At 37.8% G+C, this 21,388-nt stretch overlaps 1 protein-coding gene across 1 annotated transcript in view; it reads right to left on the bottom strand.

The window, feature by feature from the left end:
• The window catches only part of ush2a (Usher syndrome 2A (autosomal recessive, mild)), a 206,592-nt gene that overhangs the window by 124,166 nt on the left and 61,038 nt on the right, over nucleotides 1-21,388 (bottom strand). Inside the window, exons 25-29 of the mRNA XM_069693402.1 lie at nucleotides 20,139-20,314; nucleotides 19,747-19,894; nucleotides 13,224-13,330; nucleotides 11,954-12,077; nucleotides 3,293-3,423 (exon numbers count right to left, since the gene is read on the bottom strand). Coding sequence (XP_069549503.1) covers nucleotides 3,293-3,423; nucleotides 11,954-12,077; nucleotides 13,224-13,330; nucleotides 19,747-19,894; nucleotides 20,139-20,314 — 686 coding nt within the window. The remainder of the gene's footprint in view (nucleotides 1-3,292; nucleotides 3,424-11,953; nucleotides 12,078-13,223; nucleotides 13,331-19,746; nucleotides 19,895-20,138; nucleotides 20,315-21,388) is intronic.

Consider the following 21,388-nt stretch of genomic DNA (forward strand, 5'->3'; position numbering starts at 1 on the left):
ATGTCCCAATGCCAGATCTCTTTAATATACAGTATGTGATACTAGAAGCTGGTGTGCCCACGCGCATGCGCGCGCGCACGCACACACACACGCACGCACGCACACACACGCACGCACGCACACACACACACACACACACGCGCGCGCACACACACACACACACACAACAAATGAATAGCACTTATCCAAAGTGCTGCCCCTGTGGCTTTCCCAGCTATACTTGGCAGTCCCCTATTATATGTGAGCATTAAATGTGTGCGTGCATGTTCTATATATATATATGACAAAAAGAAAGAACAAAATAGTGCAGTGTGTGTGCATGCATGAAGGCAATCTCTTCAACAGGGGCTGACAGGGACACAGGTTGAAGTGGTTTGTCACTTCTACATCAGGTGACATTTAGCTCTCTTTCTTCCATTTCCCTGTGTCCTCATCTCACTCACCGTCTCCACCGAGGTTGTGTCTTCTACCTGTTTTCTGTCTTTCATTCTTGTAACAGTATTTCAATATCACATATTGCAATCTTAGCCCAGATCTTCACCAGTGTAGATACATTTAAAATAAATGTTTTATATTGATTTTGAACTTTATTCCCAGTATAACTGGCATGGAACCAAAACAGATGAAACAGGTGGTCACACAGTTTCCTCATTTCAAAAGTCTGATGGTCATTTTTTGCAACTTGTCAAGTGTGTACATAGCATCCACTCAGTCCCTCTGCTGAGCTCGCCATTAAAGAGAGAGGTGAGTATGGGTGGAGAGAAGTCTCTCAGTCTCTTGTCCTGGAGTCACCATCTGATCTGAACAGGTTTTTATCTGAATACGCTGTTATACCTGGGAGATGCTTTATGAAGCCTTGTCATCCTGCACCAATCATCCACCTAATGCCAGTGGTACTGGTGAAAGGTGTAGTGTTATATCATTTCACCTCAGCTTGGGAAATATCTCCCTGGACAAAGTCCAGTTATTCTTGTAAAACAACATTTTCTGGGTTGCAAACTACTTCCCTAGTTTGTGAGACCCACTGCCAATGTAGTGAGTGCTGGCAAAGTCACGACAATAGCAAAAACTCAGTGTGTGCGCTACCTAACAGGCAAGTAATTTACAAAAAGTTTGAGCAAATTATTTTAATAGGCATTTTGTATAGGCTTAGCCTGCCCTAGCTTCTAAATAGGCACAGCCTATGGCTGGCAGAATAAACACCTTTTATGCTATCCTCCACAAATGAGTTTAACAGATAGTGACAGGTAACTGGCCAAGGTTAGTGTGATGAGAACTTCATATGTATAGCACTCATCATAATGCTGTATAGCATTGCAGCTTGCAACAGACACTGAAGTTGCATACCTCTGTACACTGAGAAAGTTGGTGGTCCATAAAGCACTGCTCACCTGTATTAATAGAGGGTAACTCTTCGTGTAGGCATATGTACATCTGTGTGTTTCGGCATGTATATTAAATAACAATTTGACGCTATTCAAACTCCAGTGTTTTGGTTTATCTCTTCTACGTGCGAAAGGAAGCTTTTCTGAGTGTTCTTATGCATCAATGTATGCAAGTGTGTGGCAGCTCACATGTGCACATATTTATGAGCATATCACTTCCCTGTGTCGTGCTAAATTACTCCCCCCTGCACTGGTAATCCCATTAGGCTAACTCAACAGGCTAATAGGGGGAAGTAATGGGCCCAGCTATATGTATCTGGGGGAACACTAATAAGCCATGACACCACTCCCACTGTTAATTACCCCAAACTAGCCTAAACAAAGGAATCAACCCAGTTGGAGAAGACACACATACACTTCATCACACATCCAGCAGTACACCTAACTGCAGACACACACATCGACACTGGTAGTCAACACCGATCGGTTCAGTGACAAACATCCCTCTGAACAAGGGAACATCTCATAGTCACATTCTGTTGAAGACTTTTTGATAACAAACTACTGCATAGTGATACTGATGAAAAACAAAAGTATACGTGTGTATGTGCATGTTTGTTTGAGTGTGTAATTAGTTGGTGGCCTCATGGAAGTGTGTGTAATCATCTCCCATCATCACTTTCATCATCGAAGTCGTTGACTCTTTAACCCCTCTACATGTGTCTGTATGGATGGATAAGGGAAGCAGTGCTGCGCGCACTCGTGTGTGTGTGTGTGTGTGTGTGTGTGTGTGTGTGTGTGTGTGTGTGTGTGTAAGGGTGCAAAGCTTAATTAGCTTGCAATTGGTATTCACGCGTGGTGACTGCAGGGAATGAGTTAATTGCAGTCCAATTCAAACGTTGACACACTTTCAAAGTTTTTCCCCTCTCCCTGTATCCCTGACAGAAACCAATGAGGGGCTACAGATCACATTTATTAGATGAGAGTAAGTGAGAGAGAAATGGGAGAGAGCAAGTGAGAGGGGAAGAGAAAGAGAGAGAGAGAGAGAGACAGAGGTGGATTAGAAGAAAAAGGAGAAAAACACAGGTGAATGTGAGCAAGCAAGTAAACTGAGAGGAATTAAATACTAAAGTAAGAGACAACAAATAAGAATGAAAAAGATGAATGATATGTTAATCAAAATGGGTTAAATGACCAATATAGCAGTACACTTCAAACTAAATACATTTTTGGTACGATCTGTAAAATATGGCGCTGCAGTAGTATGAGAGTGAATCAAGAAGTTTAGATACTGCTCCTGTTGCGCCGTGAAATTCATGGAGCAGGATGAAACAATAGCCTTCGTGAGTAAGTATTCCAAGCTTTGTCATTTTGTGTCAAACTCATGAAATTGGAAACGGAGACCCTTAAAATGCTTTGGGAAGCCTACGTCAAGAAAGCAATGAGCCATGCGAGGTGTTTTGTGTTATATTTGCATTTCAAGGGGCAGAACGTAAAAAAAAAAAAATATTGCGCATCAGGTCACAAGCGCAACCAGGTGAGTTTTCTTTGACATTTGCAGGTTCATGGAGAAATCACTGCGCGAATGGACCAGAACTCACAAAAATGTGTGTAACTCAGGAACTGATGTTGTGACAAAATGTATAACATTTACTAAGGAGGGTAACGTGATGCGAGGAGTAGATAAATAACATAAAGGGTACTATTCAAACTAAAAACAACAACAAAATATAGACGTCCTTCTGACCCCCTGCTCTGTTGCATCTTTGTAAATCTAAACAGCTTGTTCATGGCCCATTGTCCTCTTTCTTTGGGGTTGCAAGACTCAGCCATCAGATAGATTTGTCAGTCTTTAAATGTAGGTTGTTTTGCACGTACAAAAATTATTTAAAAAATATATTACATACCTGTGGGTCAAACAAAAAGTAAGGGCGTCCATTTTTGATCTGAATTGCCAGAAATTCTTCTTGATTTCCTGGAGAGAAGGCACAGAGCAGCAGGCCATCTGGAGACCGAGTCTTGAAACTCAGTTCCAAACCTGATAGAAAGTAAGATCAGGAACAAGTGTGTGGAGACAGATTTAAATAAAAGAGAGGGAGACAGAGAGACAGAGAAAGACATTTAATTTTCTCAGGAATTACTTTAAAATGACATGTTAATCATCTCAACAATACTTACAATAAATTAGGATTTTTATATTATTAAAATAATTTATAGACTATGAAAAAATTAACCTGAGGGCCTTTGTAATATGTTGCTTTGAAGAGCTAAAACCTCAAACTCTGCTACATCCACTGGTTGAGTTGTAGTGTCCCAGAGTTAAAGCTGACCATTTACATACACATCAGGTAGCCACTAGTGGTTACCATTTTACCTAAAAAGAAGGACCACAATCCTCAAATCGATAATTTATGTACATTTCTTCCTTCTTCTCGAGATTGTGAATTATTTCATTTCTGAAATAATCCTGTGAACACCGCATGCACAACAACATTTTAGAGTTATTCTGACCCCAGCCCGAGCTTTCATGTGAAGTCTAACACTCTTCATATTTGAAAGTCAGATATGCCGTAAAAGTAAAAACGAAAGAGAAGAAATGTGTAAACGTACATCTTCTTACAATTCTATCAAGATCACTGTTTCCCAATAGCACCAACGCTCTAAGCTGACTTCATTTCCAATGTAAGCCAGCCGTCCAGGATAATCTTACCACTAAGATACTTCAGGGAAAACATGAACTTCAGAAGACTTGTATTAGTCGACACACCTGTTTCCACACTTTTAGCTTTCACTTGTGATCTCTTGCTTTTATCTCTTTAAGCTAGAACTTCCCTCTGTATATTATAGGATAGATAAATTAATTGAAATGCTTACTACAGTCTCCTTAAGAGAAATATTTGTATGAATGCAATAAATGGAAGTGTTAACAGAGATGAAACATTATTCACTCAGGATCCCAACTCTGTTCAAGCCAATTTTGGTATCTCCAAAATAATATATTTATGGTAACTGATTTAATCATAAAGTTACAGGCTTTAGGACTTTACTTTCAGGCGGGAATGTTTGTGGCCAACTTCAGAGAAAAATGCCAAATAAAGACAAAAAGGAAAACATGTAACAAAATGTATAAAATCTAAAGAAAAAAAAATTGAAAAAACCTTGCAAAACACTAACAACTGGGAGAACAATGGATTTGGGACCTGACAAAACAATTAATGAGGAATATTAGGAATATAATCTCTGAGCAGGACAGTGACTGAGTAAACCTTTCTGTCCTCTATATTACATCTAGCTTCAGCAATGTGGGAAACTCGTGGGTTCTTAGATCAGTACCACACACACACACACACACACACACACACACACACACACACACACACACACACACACACACACACACACACACACACACACACACACACACACACACACACACACACACACACACACACACACACACACACACAGAGCAGAGAATCTATCCAGCATGCTGTCTTGTCATGTTACGATGAATCAGAGATTGGATCTTAATCCACTACTAGATCCACATAGCGACCATGCAGGTTCATGTGTGTGTCTGAGTATGTGTGTGTTTCCTCAGCTCTGTCTGTCTCTGTAGAGAACAAAAGTGTGGGAAGATCTGAGGAGTTGAATGGAGGCAGTCAAGGGTTCATTAGAAGCCGCTGTTAGCAAAATAATTAGTGTGTGAATTCACTTAGCATGGAGAAGTCAAACAGTTACATGGCGAGCTCAAAATGAATACAGATTAGACATTTCTCAGAGCTCAGTTTTTACACAATTGAATTCTTTTCCAATGTTGTTAACTTGGGTCTATTTGGAAGTACATCTATTGTTACGCTGGTTGTTGGTATGTAACAAAAGGTAGTGACTTCAGTCAAATTTACATCACTCAAAAACATAGTTATCTCACACAGTTTTAAAATTTTTGCATTTTGTAAATGCATATTTAGAGAAATTCTATTAAAAAAAAAAGTTTCCACTTATGGGACGATCATGCCAACCCTTCTGTATAGACATCCTGTAGGTTTACAACCAGTTTCACAGTAACTGCTGGCAACATCCCTACCAGCAATAACATTGGATTAAAGATGGATATTGGAGTGTGAGATGATGTATTTTCCTCCCATGTTTCCTCTTTAACTCCTTTCTAAGAAGCAGTGACAGAGATGAGGACTGACCCTAACTAATAGTTTGGATGCCAGTTTTAGTGTAACAGGCTGTAAATCAAAAATAATCTGAATTTTGTCTAATGTTTCCTCAAGTTGTTTCGAGAAAGGTATCACAGGTTTGCAATTTCAGTTTCAGTCTAGTACACAAGTGATGAAGCTCTGCATACTGTGAATGGAAAGGAAGCAATTGTTACATTTTCCTGGTCAAATTTAGAGACTGTAAATCCCTGTTGAAAATTAAAATGGTCCCATTTCAACAGTCCACATATGAATTGATTACCAACAGTGCGCAATCTCAATAGTTAATGATAATTATAAACTACTATGCATGTACAGTAACTGTGGTAGTAGTGTACAGCTAACACAAGGATGTTCTTTACATTGGACTTGCATTGTGTACATCAAGCAGGCATTTGTCATTTACATTCATGACCTTGTCACCACAGAGATGAGTGAAGTCATGACAGATACCTGACATTACATTATCCCCCCTTTTAACCTTCTCTCTCTCTCCATCACGCTCTCCTGATCTCCCAATCCCTCCTTTCTTTCTTTCCCCTGCTTTTAACCTTCCTCTTCTTTTACCTGACCTTTTCATTCTCCTTTTCTCCACCCACTACGTCCTCTGAATATGTTTTCTGTATTTGCATCTTCAATTATTTTCTACCTCTTTTACTCTCAACTCTGCTCCTTTTTATGCATCCCACTTTCCTCTTCCTGTGACTGTTCTAATGCTAGTGTAAGCCATCACCCTAATTGCCAATACCGTAACATTAATGTGGGTATTTTTACAATGGACATGTTGGGTACATATTTATCACACACATACGCACTTGCAACCAGTCCTGTAAGTATGGGAAAGGACCATGGGCCCCTAAAACCAATTAATGGGATGTGACAGGGAAAAAGCTGCATAGCTATCATTCATATTCATTTTATACAAAACAGCTCTTTGCAATGGTCAAAGACATTCAATATAATATGATAATGTGATATATCCTGGTATATCATCATATTTAGGAATGCTACAATGTATTTTGCATTTTTCCATTGAGTTAGCCTGGATCTAAAATTCCAGAATGCGAGTTTCCTTATGTCATGTTTTGCTTATCGTGATTGTATGACTCCACCAACCGGTCAAGTTGCAGTTTACATTCACATCTGTCCAGACTTATATAATATATGTAACTGATACTTTGAAGACTTTTGGCCAAAAAAAAAAATCTAATTTTGATAGAGCACAAAGTTGTAGCCATGACAGTAGACGATGCTTCAAATATGGATGTTGCTATAAGGAAGGCCAGTACTTCTAAAACATGGATGCTTCACACACATCTTCAACCCGACACCACAGAAGATCTATACAATCAACCACAGTTTCAATGTGAACACCAAAGATTACAGTTGCCAATTTAGTCTCTGACGAAATGTGAAATGTGGTCACAATCTCCCCTTTTGTTCCTGAGCTTTGGCTTTGAATATTGGACAAAAAAAAGGGCTTTTTCAGAACATCATGACGTCACTTGTCACAGTATGATGTGACCTTCGGCCTTTCCTATATTCTGGCCATTTGTGTGAAATATTGTTATAATTTACATATTAATTCTAGAGTAATGGTCACAAGTGTGTTTTGTGATGTCACAATGACCTTTGACAACCAAAATGTAATCCATTCATCATTGAGTCCAAGTGAATGTTTGTAACAAATGTGTCGAAATCTTCTCAAGGAGTTCCTGAGATATCATGTTCACAAGAATGAGATTTATGGACAAGTCAAAAACATCTGGCCACAGCTGTTGCCTGCACAGAGGCAAAAAAACCCTCTGTGGATAAATGATTCAACAGGTCCAGTCCGAGTTCCACAGTTACCAAACGGCAATAATGGAGTCAAAAACAGCTGAAATTGTTATTTCAGCCTAAATTGCATCTGAGGATGTTACTATTAACATACATGTAAACATATGAAAGTATAGAGGATGTCCTGTTCATCTTTGAAGAGACGCATGGAAGGAAACAACAGGTAAGCACTGGTGTTTGCCCATAACATACAATATGTTTGCGTGAGTCTGTGAGTCTTTGTGATAGACAACATGTTGGCCAAGCATGTCCCAATGTACAGCAGCTAAGTGACACTGCTCGTGCTCAGCAATACTTCCTTCACATTTCCCCACAGGACTTGTGCCAATTCACACTGACAACCACTTTGGAGCCATCAACAGACAAACCTGAGCACGCACCATGACAGGTGACTCTGTTACACATACAGTACAAGCAAACACACGAACAAGAATACATTCACACAAGCACTTCCACAATGCAATCGCACAAACAAAACACCGGTAAGCCCGTTTGCACACGTGAGAGAGCACAATAAATCCTCACAGAAACACAAATATTTCCTATGTTTCCTGTTAAACATTAAGTCAGTCAATGCACATAATGTATCATGTTAAAGACAACCACATCAGTTAATTAAATGTTAATGTGATTTGATTTATACTACATAATAAACTATTTAATATTCCTAAACAATTAAGTAATTATTTTACCAAACAAAAAATCCCTTAGCTTTTTCCATCGTTATACTTTTGCATGACCTCGCAATATTTTTTGCATTCCCTCTGACCCATATGAATAGTTTGTTTGTTGATTCACTCCAGTTTATATAATAACTTCCAGTTTAATGAATCAGATACTAAAGGAATGCTGTGACAGTACACAGCTTCTTGCTTCAAGCACAGCTAACAATATGGTTTTCCTTTGAGGCCCGGTGAAGAAAGGGCTTAAACTATAAAGTTTGTCCAAAACAGTAAGTACACCCTCATCAAGTCAGCCCACCTTTTTCTGGAGAGTATGAGAAAGAAATTTGTCAAAAAATAGAACCTGTTTTTTTTTTCACGAGAGATAGAATCCATAATATAGTGAAAGAAACATTTTAAGAAATACACTTACACCATCAATTCTAGTGTTAAGTGAGAGAACTACTATATATTATTTCATATAAATTAAAAACGATTAAGGACCATTTTAAATGGTGTCAATTGTTCATACTGAATCTTGTACTGCCTAAGCATTAGAGGATTAATGTTATATTCCACAATATGTAACAATAACAAGTAGCAATATGGACCCATTTACAGTTTTAAGTAGAGTCTTATTTATTAGGTAGTATTGTTTCATGTGCATTGTTTCTCCTCTCTCTGTCTCAGTAAACAGTGGAGGTTGTGTGTAATCATCTACACAACATAACCTGAATAACTCCAGTCATGTTAGCTCTCGGCTGGCATTAATCAGAGCCTGGCGTATTAATGAGAGCGCGGCAGCTAGCTAATTACACCCATAGATTCTGCAGCAGCCCATTAAATATACAAATGACAGAATTAAAGAGCCCAGCCTCTTCTGATTAATCTTTAAATGGGGAAAAACTAATGATGTCTGTGCAAACTTTCCCTTCACACATTTTCCCCCCTCTCCTCTCAACGTCAATGCCTGGCAATCAATCATATTAATTAAGGAAAAATAATTTGTATCATTTAACATTTCCCTCTTTCCTGCTCAGTTGCTGCAGTGGTACTGCAGCAATGCACTGTATTAGATGTGTCTGGAAATTATCCAAGTCTATTTGTTCATGCAATCTTTTTTTTTTTTTCTAAAATATTTGTGAGATGTTTCATCTCTCTTCATTTACTGCGGGTCGAAGAAATATATCTGGATTAGTGAAAATATGAGTTGGACGTCATCCTCATTCCAATCAGCCCATTTCAGGCCCAAACAATTAAGTATTAAAAAGGTAAGGAGAGGAGACTGGATAATCTATTTTGACCTATTTATATTTAAATAAATTATTTTACAAAGAATAACATATGTCAGTCTGAACTGAGATGCACCGAGTCCTTAATTCAAATATGAGCAAAGGGAGTTGGAATTCAGCAGGGCTTTAGATACAGAAACATTATAGATAAGATGAATGAACTAACATGCATTTATGGAAAAGAGCACTTACAGGTTATTCATATCAAAGCATGATGGCGTTTAGTTATAATCCTGTTTTATCTAAAGTAAGATTCAGTGTGGTAAATACTGACATCAAGCACCCTCATTAAGCAAGACTTTTTTCATGGAAACATGCACCCCTATCACAGTAATTGCACATGGTAAACAATATATTTGGTTAAAAAATAAGTCTAGTAAAGTGCCCATAAAATAACAGGTGAAAGGGCAAATATTATGTGATTTTACATGATAAACAATCTTGACTTAACTAAGATTTAACATACAGAGTATCGACCCCCGTCATTGATGTGCCCTTAATTCGCATGTTTAGGAGATGAGAAAGCCTGCAGTAAGAACCTACATGGAAGCAACAAATTATTAATATTCCTAGGATGGTGCATAATGTTGACGGAGAAAAATGATGATTTGCTGTTTCCTACAGAAAGCCCATCAGAATCTTCTGAGGCATCAATGCTGCCATTAGAAAACAAAAGTTTATTTACAACACGAAAAAACTTTATGAAAGCTTGATGAAACTTTTGCAATGGCTCCTGAATGAAATATCACGGGGTCTTGCAATGTCAAACCTAACAAACAAGACTATGCAAAGATTCATCTCATGTAAAAATTTAGCAGTTGTCATTGCCAGAGTTACAAGGTTTCCACAAGACATCAACGATTGACGAGTCTCTCCTCTGTGATCAATTGACTCTCGAGGGGGCATTACACTGCATTACATTCATAATCCAATTTGGCTTTGATTTGTTCGCTGTTCCGTGCGCTTCGATGGGAATAATTGTCTGTAGATGATGCTATTAGTATTGATGGTTGTAAAAGGGCGATGGTTTGAGGACTGCCGACACATTGATGATCCAGAATAGATCCGGTCTGAAAGTGATTGTCTGATCCATTACCCTTTATGAAGGAGGAGAGTGGAGATGAGAAGCACTCCTCAATAGCAAAAATCATCATCTATTTGCTAGCAGTATTTGGAGAGATCTATTTACCGTTGTGCCGGAGGAGCATGGATGAGATCAAAAATCATCGTTTGTTGATTTAGGATAAAAACACAGTAGCCAGAGAGCAGTGAACAAGAACCATAAGTAGAAATAAAAGATCAAAAGTGGGATAGATGTTGGAATTTCTTAACATTTCAAAAGAAATTGGTTGGGTTTTTCTGATTTGAATTAAGGCAACTGCACACTTAAAGACGTATTCATTACTTTTCATGAAGTACAAGGATAGAGAAGAGAAAACCATTTGGGATAAAAAAAATTTTTTTTTAAAAAACATCATTAATTGTTTCTTGGGGGAAAAAAAGAACAGTGTCCATAGTGGCCCAAAACATTTTCTGGAAGCAAACTTGTAGAGGACGAAGAGAAGATTAAACATATTATATCAATATGACAAAAACAAATCTGATCTGGCATCTTTACAAATGACAATAGATTAATTTTGTCTTTCAGCCAGACACATCTCAACATTTACAACATTTAGAATGGAGGTGAAAACACAATGATGTATAAAATCCCAGCACTAATAATACATATTAAAATGCTTTCTCATGAAACAAATATATTAATATATTGGCTATTTGAGAGAATGTTAATTTTTTTATTTTGTTGAATGACTGATTGCTGATACATAAAAATGTAAACAAAATTATCTTCAGTCTAATAAATTGATATTTTTAGATGATTGGGTGGCAAACATATTTGGGTACTTTTGACAGAGCAAGATTATGAGACCAACACAAGAGAGCTTTGTTGGCTCAATTAGAGATAATCACAGTCTTGTAAGGATTACAGATGAAAACGTATCTGCAAAAAGTCAGAACATTTTTACCAGTTTTAAAAAACTTGCTTGATGTAAATGCATTTTTGACATTTTATAACACAGTTTTCACATGGCTATGAAAGGTTTTTTTTCTGTCACCCTACGTCAATTTATATCCCCACACAAAGACGTAGCTCATGATACAAGGTTTGTGCAGGACAGTGAAGTAATCTCAAGTGGCATCAAAGAGCTTTGCTTGCTCAAATCCCACTGATTAGTATCAGCAGTCATTAATTATGAGCGTCAGACTGGGTGATGTTCTCAGATGAAGCAGAACATGTTTGGCTGTGCAGCTCAACCCTCTAATGATGCTGGTAAACAGAAAGATAATTGTCCTTTAAGATGACTGGGGAAGTCATTCTAAAGCAATGTCACAAGAAGACTGTGAGACTGCAGTGCAATCACTGAACACAGAAACACAGGCATGTACTGCATGTGTTTGCATGTGTTTACATATTCATATGTACAGAATATAACAATGCAGACAGATCTGCTGTCCATGTTGTGATACACACACACATCTGCACGACCATAGACATACAGTCTTACCTGTAAAGTCGGTGTTGCTAGGGAGGGTGTCACTGGGAAACTGGTAGTAACTATTTCCTGGGAATCTGGTTCCTCGGACAACTGGACCTTGTGGGTCAGAGAAAGAGACGTCTGTCCTCTCCACCTGGAAAACATATAACAGTATAAACATCAATAATAATATCTAGTATTTAGTACATCAACAATACTCAAAGTTGTATTTAAGGGTATACAAATTGCTAGTTAGAATGGTTAGTTAAACCCGGCCATAAAATAGTTATGATTGGTACATCATCGCAAGCTGAAATTTTATGCAAATAACACTAATTACTTAATTTCTCTTCAGCTGAATATATTCAGAATCCCAATGCTATATTCTCAAAGTCCAGGTCAAAATAAGCCACAAAAACAGTTTACAGAACAGTTTAAAGGCATGTTAGCAGCACCAAGAGGCTTTGCGTTGAGTAAATGGTAACACCAGCAGGCTGATGTTAAGCAGGTATATTATAACAAATGTGCTAATTAGCTGTAAAACGTACAGTCAAGTCCAAATTCATGTAATTATTCAGGAGGTATTCAGTCATAAACAAATAATTGGACAAACTGGAAATCCAATGTGACAATGATCCTGAATGAAAAGTCGGCATCACCAGAGAGGTTAAGGTTAATTCTGAGGGCCCTTGAATGTGTGCTTTATATTTCATTGCAATTTATCCCACAGATTATGAAACATTTAACTAAATACCACAAATGTCAAACTTATGGTGGTGCTAGAGCAAAAGTCAAATGATTACCAAAGTCACTGGACGCATTCTTGGTAAAAACCATGAATGTCTGCACCAAATCTGTGTCAATGCAAACAGCAGCAGTTGTGATATTTTGAATGGTACAATTAAAACTTTGACAGGCTATTAGCATTTGAAGAAAAGTTGGGGAATTGCCAGCCTCTGGGAACCACAAACGTCAGGAATAATAATACATTTTATTTATATAGCTCTTCTCAAGATACTCAAATAAGTTTTACAGGTTAAAATGATCAAAACAACACAATAAAAGTATAAATAACAAAACATTCTTTAGTACAACCTTTAATCTCAATCCATGTAATAGTTATGATATTTTAGTCAAGACTAAAGCAGTGGAATAATCGTCATCACCATACCAGTGACATGGCTGAAAACAGTACTAGTAGATTGCATTCCTATACATTAGCAAAAAATACACAGAAAGGGAATTAGAAAAAAATAATACTGCAAACCGGTGTAAACTGTGTGTAAGCCAATACTCTTACCTGATATAGTGGGTGTGGTCCATTAAGTTGGGCTGGAGGGTCCCAGTTTATCTGAATGGTGGTTTCATTTACTGGACGTAATCGAGGTGAATACAGTCCTGTTGGCACTGAAAAGAGAAAGGTAAGTTATTCAAAAATATTTAAATGTTGTAGATGTAATTGTGAATAAATAGACTTTGTGTTTTGCTTTTTTTCCAGTGGAGACATGTCTTTGGCTTTTTTCTGTATACAGACTAGTATGTCCAGACTGGACAAAAGTCCCATTTTCATTTAATAGAGGATCAATTTAATGTCCTTCTTTCACTTTAGATGTTAAATTAAATGTCCCTTTGAAACATACTGGAAGGTACTGGAGCTGCGCTTTCAACGTATATCATAAATAAATCACCCAGAGACTGGCTGATATGGGGAGAGAAGATATATAAGAATGGAGGGAGACACATAAGTGATGGACGGGTGTAAAGATGGGAAAGATGTGTGTGCATTAAGTGTCATTCTATCGTTGTGTGTGTGTGTGTGTGTGTGTGTGTGTGTGTGTGTGTGTGTGTGTGTGTGTGTGTGTGTGTGTGTGTGTGTGTGTGTGTGTGTGTGTTTCAGTAATTGTCTAAATGGTCTGTGTGAGGAGTAAATTAGCTCTTAGTGACACACATGCGGACCATCTTTAGTGTGAGTTGTAATAGAGCTCTTAAAAGGGAAGTGGACAGCTTGTCTCAGGCACCTCATCTTGCCACATCAAACCATAAATTACTGCCAATCGATAGCTTACCAGTCTATTGATATTGAGCTATGGTGACATTCAGAACACTGACTGTGCCACACATACATACATACATGTGTTAACGTGCACTTTGATTTAAATAGTGGTGTACTGCTTTGTATGCGTGTTATGCTAGAAAACAATGTATACTTTTTTGGTATCGTGGGCAGATAGTTAGAAAGCAGGAAAGAAAATAAAAATGCTAAGTGTGACTGATTTAAAATTAAAGGAGAAGTAGGTTTGAAATTTAATTTCTAAACTGGGAAGTAGTCAGCATGAACAAGTAAGCCTTGCAGTATCTCTACATGAGACAACACAAGTCTCACTGCATGATTCTGTGTGAAAACCAGTGTCAAAATGGACCATGCTCTGCTGGTTTTGGGGTTTGATCAAACTGGACTAACCTCACTGAACTGGGTGACATCCAACTGTGAGATTGCAATGTTACTGAGGGTGTGATCTCTAATTCACTTACTCTGTCAGACCTATTGTTACCCGTGATGGGACTAGACATCAGCTGATGTCTAGGTAGTGGTTGTTCTTTACTACACAAATAAATATTAGATTGGACTGGTCTAAAAATACAGGGAGACAGACTTTGTCCTCTCTTTGCAGATTACTCCAATTCCTATTTCATAATGATGATGTCAATGAAAATGTTGTAACTAAGTATAAACATTCACTACTTTGATTATGTTTTAATTTTTTTCATTGTCACAACTGTAATGTGTAGTGTAAAGTAATTATACTATTTTAATCTGAAATAAATCATTTGGGGGTGGCACAGTGGCGCAGTGATTGGCACTGTCACCTCACAGCAAGAAGGTTCTGAGTTCGAATCTCGGCCAGGGTTCTGTGTGGAGTTTATAGGTTTTCCCTGTGCCTGTGTGGGAAACCAGGTCAAAGTGCAGCATCCAGATGGAAAACAGTGGGCCCATACTAGAGTGCACACAAGAATGGGATGGATTTGAGGTCACAGAGACCTTTGATCTTGAAAATCAAAGTATTTCAGCTGTGTGTGTCCAAGTGAACGTTTGTGCCAAATTTGAAGCAATTCCATCAAGGCATTCCTGAGATATCATGTTCACGATAATGGGACGGACAAATGAACCCAAATACATAATGTTTTTGGCACAGATGTTACTATCACATAGGCATAAGTAGAACTAAATAATCATAAAATTAATGGGAGAGAAAGAAAGAAAGAAAAAAGACAAGATTGCACAAAATGGCACACGTTCAAATAAACAACTACACAAAGTAGTTAAGAAAATGCATAAAAATGCAGACAGACAAAAATCTTTAAGGACTTTGAATTGTGCAGTTCTTAAGTCTAAGGTATGAGATGGCAGAGCATCCCACATGATCCACATGTATGTAAATCAAGTTAAACTGTAATGTCATAAAATATTGTGAGTTGAATAATTGTGGAACTGATGACTGTTGGATTACAATAAATGGCAATTAAGGGGAAGGGCCCTGCTTGAAGAACTGTATATAATAAAACAATCTGTCGCTGGTTGACCTGATAAACACTGAGCAGTCCTGGCTAAGGACTCAATGGTCGAGATGGATGAATTCTATGTACACAGTTAAATATTCTTAGTGTTCATTTCTGAAAGCAAAAGATTGAAACCGGTTTAACGGGATGAGTATTCACCCGGGGTTAGTAACAGCAATTATACAGATAAATGTTTTTGTCAAAATCAAAAACTCCTCCTTATGACAAAATAATAAAACACAAGTGTAATATTATGAAACATGTCTGGTGCATTATGGTGTGCTATATTAATTACATTACAGTGTGTTACAAACCATTTTGTAATTGTTTGTGTGGCTACATATATGCTAAATAGGGAAAGTAAAGTGCTACCTTTTTTGGGGTGTCTTAATAAATTGCTGACCTCAAACTCTTGAAAATCTTTTGAATCTAGCCATTTATAAAAAGACTTTGCAGTAAACACATAAAAGAGAAAGGTTCATAGAACAACTTTTGACTTATCTAGGGCAAAAATATGAAAATATTAATTCATGAGGAAAATTTTTAATTGGGCAGGATTACAATGTACAGTAACAGACAGTGAAACACTTGCCTCTTTATTCAGTGTGCAATGACAGAGATGTCCGTCTTTCATTAACTTACTTTCCTTGCTCAATTAATCAGTTACCAAATTGTTGGGGATAAGATTTACTGTCATTAATTATTGTTAGCTATAGTGCCCTGCATGTACTGGGCAGAAGTCACCCTGGATAGGTCAAAAGTCTGGCACACAATAAAGATTACACAACAATCAGTCTTCTACTGACCACACTCCCAAATCAAGGAGAAACATCACAAACCTGATAGATTTCATTGGCCAGAAGGGTTTGAGTGTGTTTTTATGTTTGTGTTACATAAGATGGCTTTCCTCCTTCGTGACTGCTGTGATTGTAATACACCATCATGTATTCTTTGCATGTCATGTTTTCATTTATTGTATCTGCTTGTTAATTCACTGAGATGTACTTAACACTATGACACATTCAGTTTGACGAAACCCACTTGCCTTATCATGAGTATGCTCAAACACTCACCACACACACACACACAAGGTTAACAGTCCACCAGAAAGGTTAATTTTAGCTGCCGACATGGTAATGAAGCAGCTAAATCATGGGCCAGCTCCCAGGAGCAATTGTGCATGCATGTGTGTGTGTGTGTGTTTCCTGTTTTTACAGCGACTGACATGTCTTAACAGGCTCTTAGCGTACAGTTACACCACGCACATAAGTACACCACTTATTGACATGGCGATCCCTTGCCATGCATATTTCTCTTCTCAAGAAGGGCCTCAGGCCAATTATGCATAAATCAATAAAGTTCCTGTTCTGTTGAGTGGTGTTACAGTGTTAGTGTGTATGTGTGTATGTCTCGCTGTGTGTATGTCTTGTAGAACAAGCCTTTATGGATGTAGGATACATAAAACATCACCATCAGCCCCTGATTAGCCACTCACTTTACGTCGTGATCGATAACTTTGTGGGAAGACACACACATTGAAACAGTTGCAGATGCATCAACACACATGCACCGAGACCTCTTTCCTTGTGTTGTTGCGTCTCTCAGTGTGTGCGCTAATGTTTAGTCATGTGCTTTGGTGTAACTCCAGTGGTTTCACAGATGCTGTCTGCTCACTTACAGCAGATGGTAGCTGGCTCTAATGGCCCAGCCTTATGTGTGGTAGATTTATCAGTGCATCTGTACTGCGCTTAAGTACACCTTCCGAGGAGTACCACTTAATGTGAGGCCCATCTCCTCCAGAGTTTTGTTCAGGAGATCTCACAATGTTCTTCTCATTTCTATAAAATACTTTTGACAGATATTCTGACAAATCATTCAGGAAGTTTACTGTCAAAGGGTGCCACAAATAGGAACTACACTGGGATTCTTATTAAAAATGGGGGGCTGAAGGGGCATCTTTTTGTTAGGAGGAGAACATTTAGGGATTACATGTACACATACTGATACAGACAGTTAATTTGATTATGTTAAAAGCATAAAAGGTCAGTGATTGTGTAATAAAAATTAATTTGTACTTTTTACTTTATTTCTACAACTGTGTAAACAAAAAATGTTTGGATGTCTCTGCAGGGTAAAATGAATATGCTGTATTTTGTGATATATTTGGCTCAGCAGAAAGGCAGTGGATTGATTTGGGTTTACCAGGCTGTCAAAGCATTTGATCCGATAGTGTTTAAAGAAATTAGAAATGAAAATAAATGAAATTCAGACTACTCAAATGGAAATAAACAAAAAACTGCTTTTTATATGGTTGTTAGTGGTCCAAAACTTACATAACTGTAGACAATTGGGTAAAGAATGCAAATAACCACATATATGGATACATAGATGTTCCAAAAACAAAATCAAATTAAAGGCAGCAGGTCATTAGAAATTTCTTTGATCTTATAATTACAGCTCTCTGCTGTTGATAGGCTACAGTTTCTTTATAAGGGTACAGGATTTTTTTTTTTTAAAGGTCTTATATTTTACACTTTTCCAGTGTTTTATTTGTAGTGTTTATATCATAACATTTTTTTTTTTTTTTAATACGTAGACCTGCTTTACAATCAAAAAAGAAATGAAAAACTGAATTTATATAATATGGGTCCTGTAAAACAACACTAGTAGGGTGTACATCTGCCCAATCCCTTCTTAGATTATGCTCTGAAGATGACTATTGAATATTATCCGTAAATTGTCAAGATTATGGCTAAACTGAAAGAGAAAAAGTGATATGAGATGTGCTACAGCAGAAGCTCAACACCCAGTGGAGGAGCACATGCTATGCAAATTGTTTTGAGATTAAGAAAAAAAAAAAATCTGCCAAACGGCATATGCCATTATCATTTCTTATGGTTGAAACAAGGGACATCTTTGGCGTTGGATGAAATAAAATGGTGGCAACAGATGTGGCTGTTAAAAATACATTCAAAAAGTCAACTGGGTACAATAAGCCATATTGAATTGTACAGTATTACAGTCAAGAGAAGTCTTTGGAATCACTTGAAATAAACATTGTCGCTGTGTCAACAGATGTAGCCATTAAAAATACATTTAAAAAGTCCACCGATTACAATATGAAGTATCATTCATCACAATCAACACAAAGAATGACTTTTGGAGAATTGTATGAAATGAAAATATTCACTATGTCAACAGATGTAGCTGTCTAGAGTACGTTCAAAAGCTGAAATCCTTGAGCAAGTATTTATAGATAAAAGGTTTCATTTTTTTCCACAGCCACTCACCGTACCCATTGTCTATTCAACTAAAGAGATAAACAAAACGGAAAACAACATAACATGAGCAGCAAGCGTAGAGACCATGAATGAACAGATGGAAAAGTGTATTGGAGGGTCAAGAGCACATGTGAGTGCAATATGTATATTGAAGAGTGATTCATGTCCCTCTGCTGCCATGTGTTATTTGTGTTTAAGTGAAAGAGCCAAGCATAGAGAAAAGTAAAGGATGGACTGAGTGAAAAAGTGAAAACGCAAAAGACACATTATGACATTAAATACAAAAAAAATTGGTGTGTCTGTGTGTGTGTGTGTGTGTGTGTGTGTGTGTGTGTGTGTGTGTGTGTGTGTGTGTGTGTGTGTGTGTGTGTGTGTGTTGATCCTGCACTGATCAATTAGTGTTCATCTCAGTCCCAGAGATTTGTGCTTGACTTATTAAACACAGCTAATTCATCCTCCTTCCATAATGGCTATAAATCTACAGAGAAGGGAGTGAGAAACATTGTGTGTGTGTTTCCTTAAGTCTGTGTGTGTTTGATTCATTGGCAGCGGGAAGAGCGTGCTACGCCACATTTTTCTCCTTGTAATTAACAGTAAATTGTTTTTACTGCCGTGCACCATGAATATCCCCTCTGGTTAACATGACCAATGCTGTCGCCACTCAAGTACTCGGTGACTGACTGTGTGGCTCTGGATGTGTGTGTGTGTGTGTGTGTGTGTGTGTGTGTGTGTGTGTGTGTGTGTGTGTGTGTGTGTGTGTGCGTGTGCGTGTGCGTGTGCATATGTCAGAGGCTTGTGTTGCAGTCGTTATGAAGAGAACACCACACTTAAGTCAGTAACAGACACAACATGTACCAGAACTGCTATCATCCTTTAAACACACAATATTTTGGGCCTATCAGCATTTCATTTAGTGTGATTCAATGAGTACATTTGTTAGTGTTTGCATTAATGTGTGTTTGTGTGCAGATGTTTTGGTTCTACCTGCTGGTAAGGTCTGTCCTGTGCTTGGCAGACTGGTGATGCAGCCTGTTTTTGTGCAGACTGTGGCAGTGAAGTTGTACACATGGTAAGGCTTCAATCCTTTCACTATATAAGCAGGCTGTGACGATGGTCCCACCCTGTGCAAGACCTGAGAAACAGAAAGAGAGAATTAAAACTTCGATGAGAGAGATAAACAGAAGAGAGCAAGAGCGGGGGAACAGAGCCACATACACAATTCAATCATGGCGAAACATCAAAAGTAAGATGAGCTAATCCAACAACATTTATACGTCTAAGTAACTTTTCACCCAACTAAAGGCCGTATGTAAGCTTAAAGGTTTTTTAGTTAACTTGTTCATTTGGTCAAATTGCATTTGTCTGTGCGTGCTTACCTGACCAACAACCGGAGGAGCGTAGGGATTGTTGGTCTGTTCAGTGAGCAAGTTGACCCGATATTCTGTGACTTTTCCTCGAGCGATAACACCTTCACCCTCGACAGAGCTCCACGTAACTTTGAGACTGGTGGACGATAGTGCAGACACGTCCGGAGGAGCCATAAACTCTGGGACTGCAACATGGGCACAAACAGAGACCCATGAAAATGTACACGCACCATTTTTAACTATTAATTACAAATGAACAAACGATGAACTAATCACCAATAAATCCTCTATGCATATTTGTAAATAACAATTTGTTTAAATACAAAGGTGGATCAGAAAGTTCTGAGACTGCTCCTGTTTCGCACGAATGGTGCACAGCAATTGAATTTCTTGTCGACTACAGCATATGTATCTGCTCTGTAAAACACTGGTCGTGTTCACATTTGAGCAAAAAACATTTGAAACCATTGCATTGATTCAATGATCATCATTCGGTATCCACCTATGTAGATGGAGACATAATTTTAGTACAGCCAGTCAAGTCTCACAATAGGCAGCATCATTTCATCATCACATTGAACCAGACAGCAGCCTGATACATAACAGAAGAGCCTCTCAAACACAAGCCACATTAGCTTTCCTACTATATCTTCTTCTTAACTAACTTAAGAAATTGTTCTGGATCTCTGCTTGTTGAATGAGCACTCAAACACACTCAACAGAGAAGAGTGAACTGCTTACGTCAATGTGCAGGCTAAACAGCTAATAAGTAAATAGCACATAAATTTCCCCTCAAACCTCAATTCAGTCAAGTTACTGTTAGATGCAGTTGTGACCCATTCTCTTCAATACCACTTTCTGTCTATTCATGACATGTAGCTAGGTACAGAGCAAGTTTGTTTACTTTATCAATCTGTCTGTATTTAAATTATTTTGGATATCACTGTGGAGCTTCATCGGTCACCATCCAAATAATATTCCAATTTCAAATTATCCTCCTGTCCTCCCGAGTCTGGATTCCCAAGATGATTTGCTAAGTTTAAAATAAAAGTACTAGACTTCACACTTGACATACTCTGTATTGAGAAAGGCCTTTTGTCTCTTGTAAATCCAAACATCTAAAAAAAAGGTTTCACCATTATACATCTTAAATTAATGACATACTGTAGCTATAAAGATGAGGCTCACTGGGTTTGAATGTTTAAGAGACCTGGAATTCATGTAAAAATTCACAATGATCATTAAACCTGTTGTTGAAG

This window comes from Brachyistius frenatus, unplaced genomic scaffold (assembly GCF_029030835.1).
Source record: "Brachyistius frenatus isolate BFR_SWC_R1_liver_20210118 unplaced genomic scaffold, ASM2903083v1 Contig_15, whole genome shotgun sequence".
In the NCBI taxonomy this organism is placed as follows: Eukaryota; Metazoa; Chordata; class Actinopteri; family Embiotocidae; genus Brachyistius; species Brachyistius frenatus.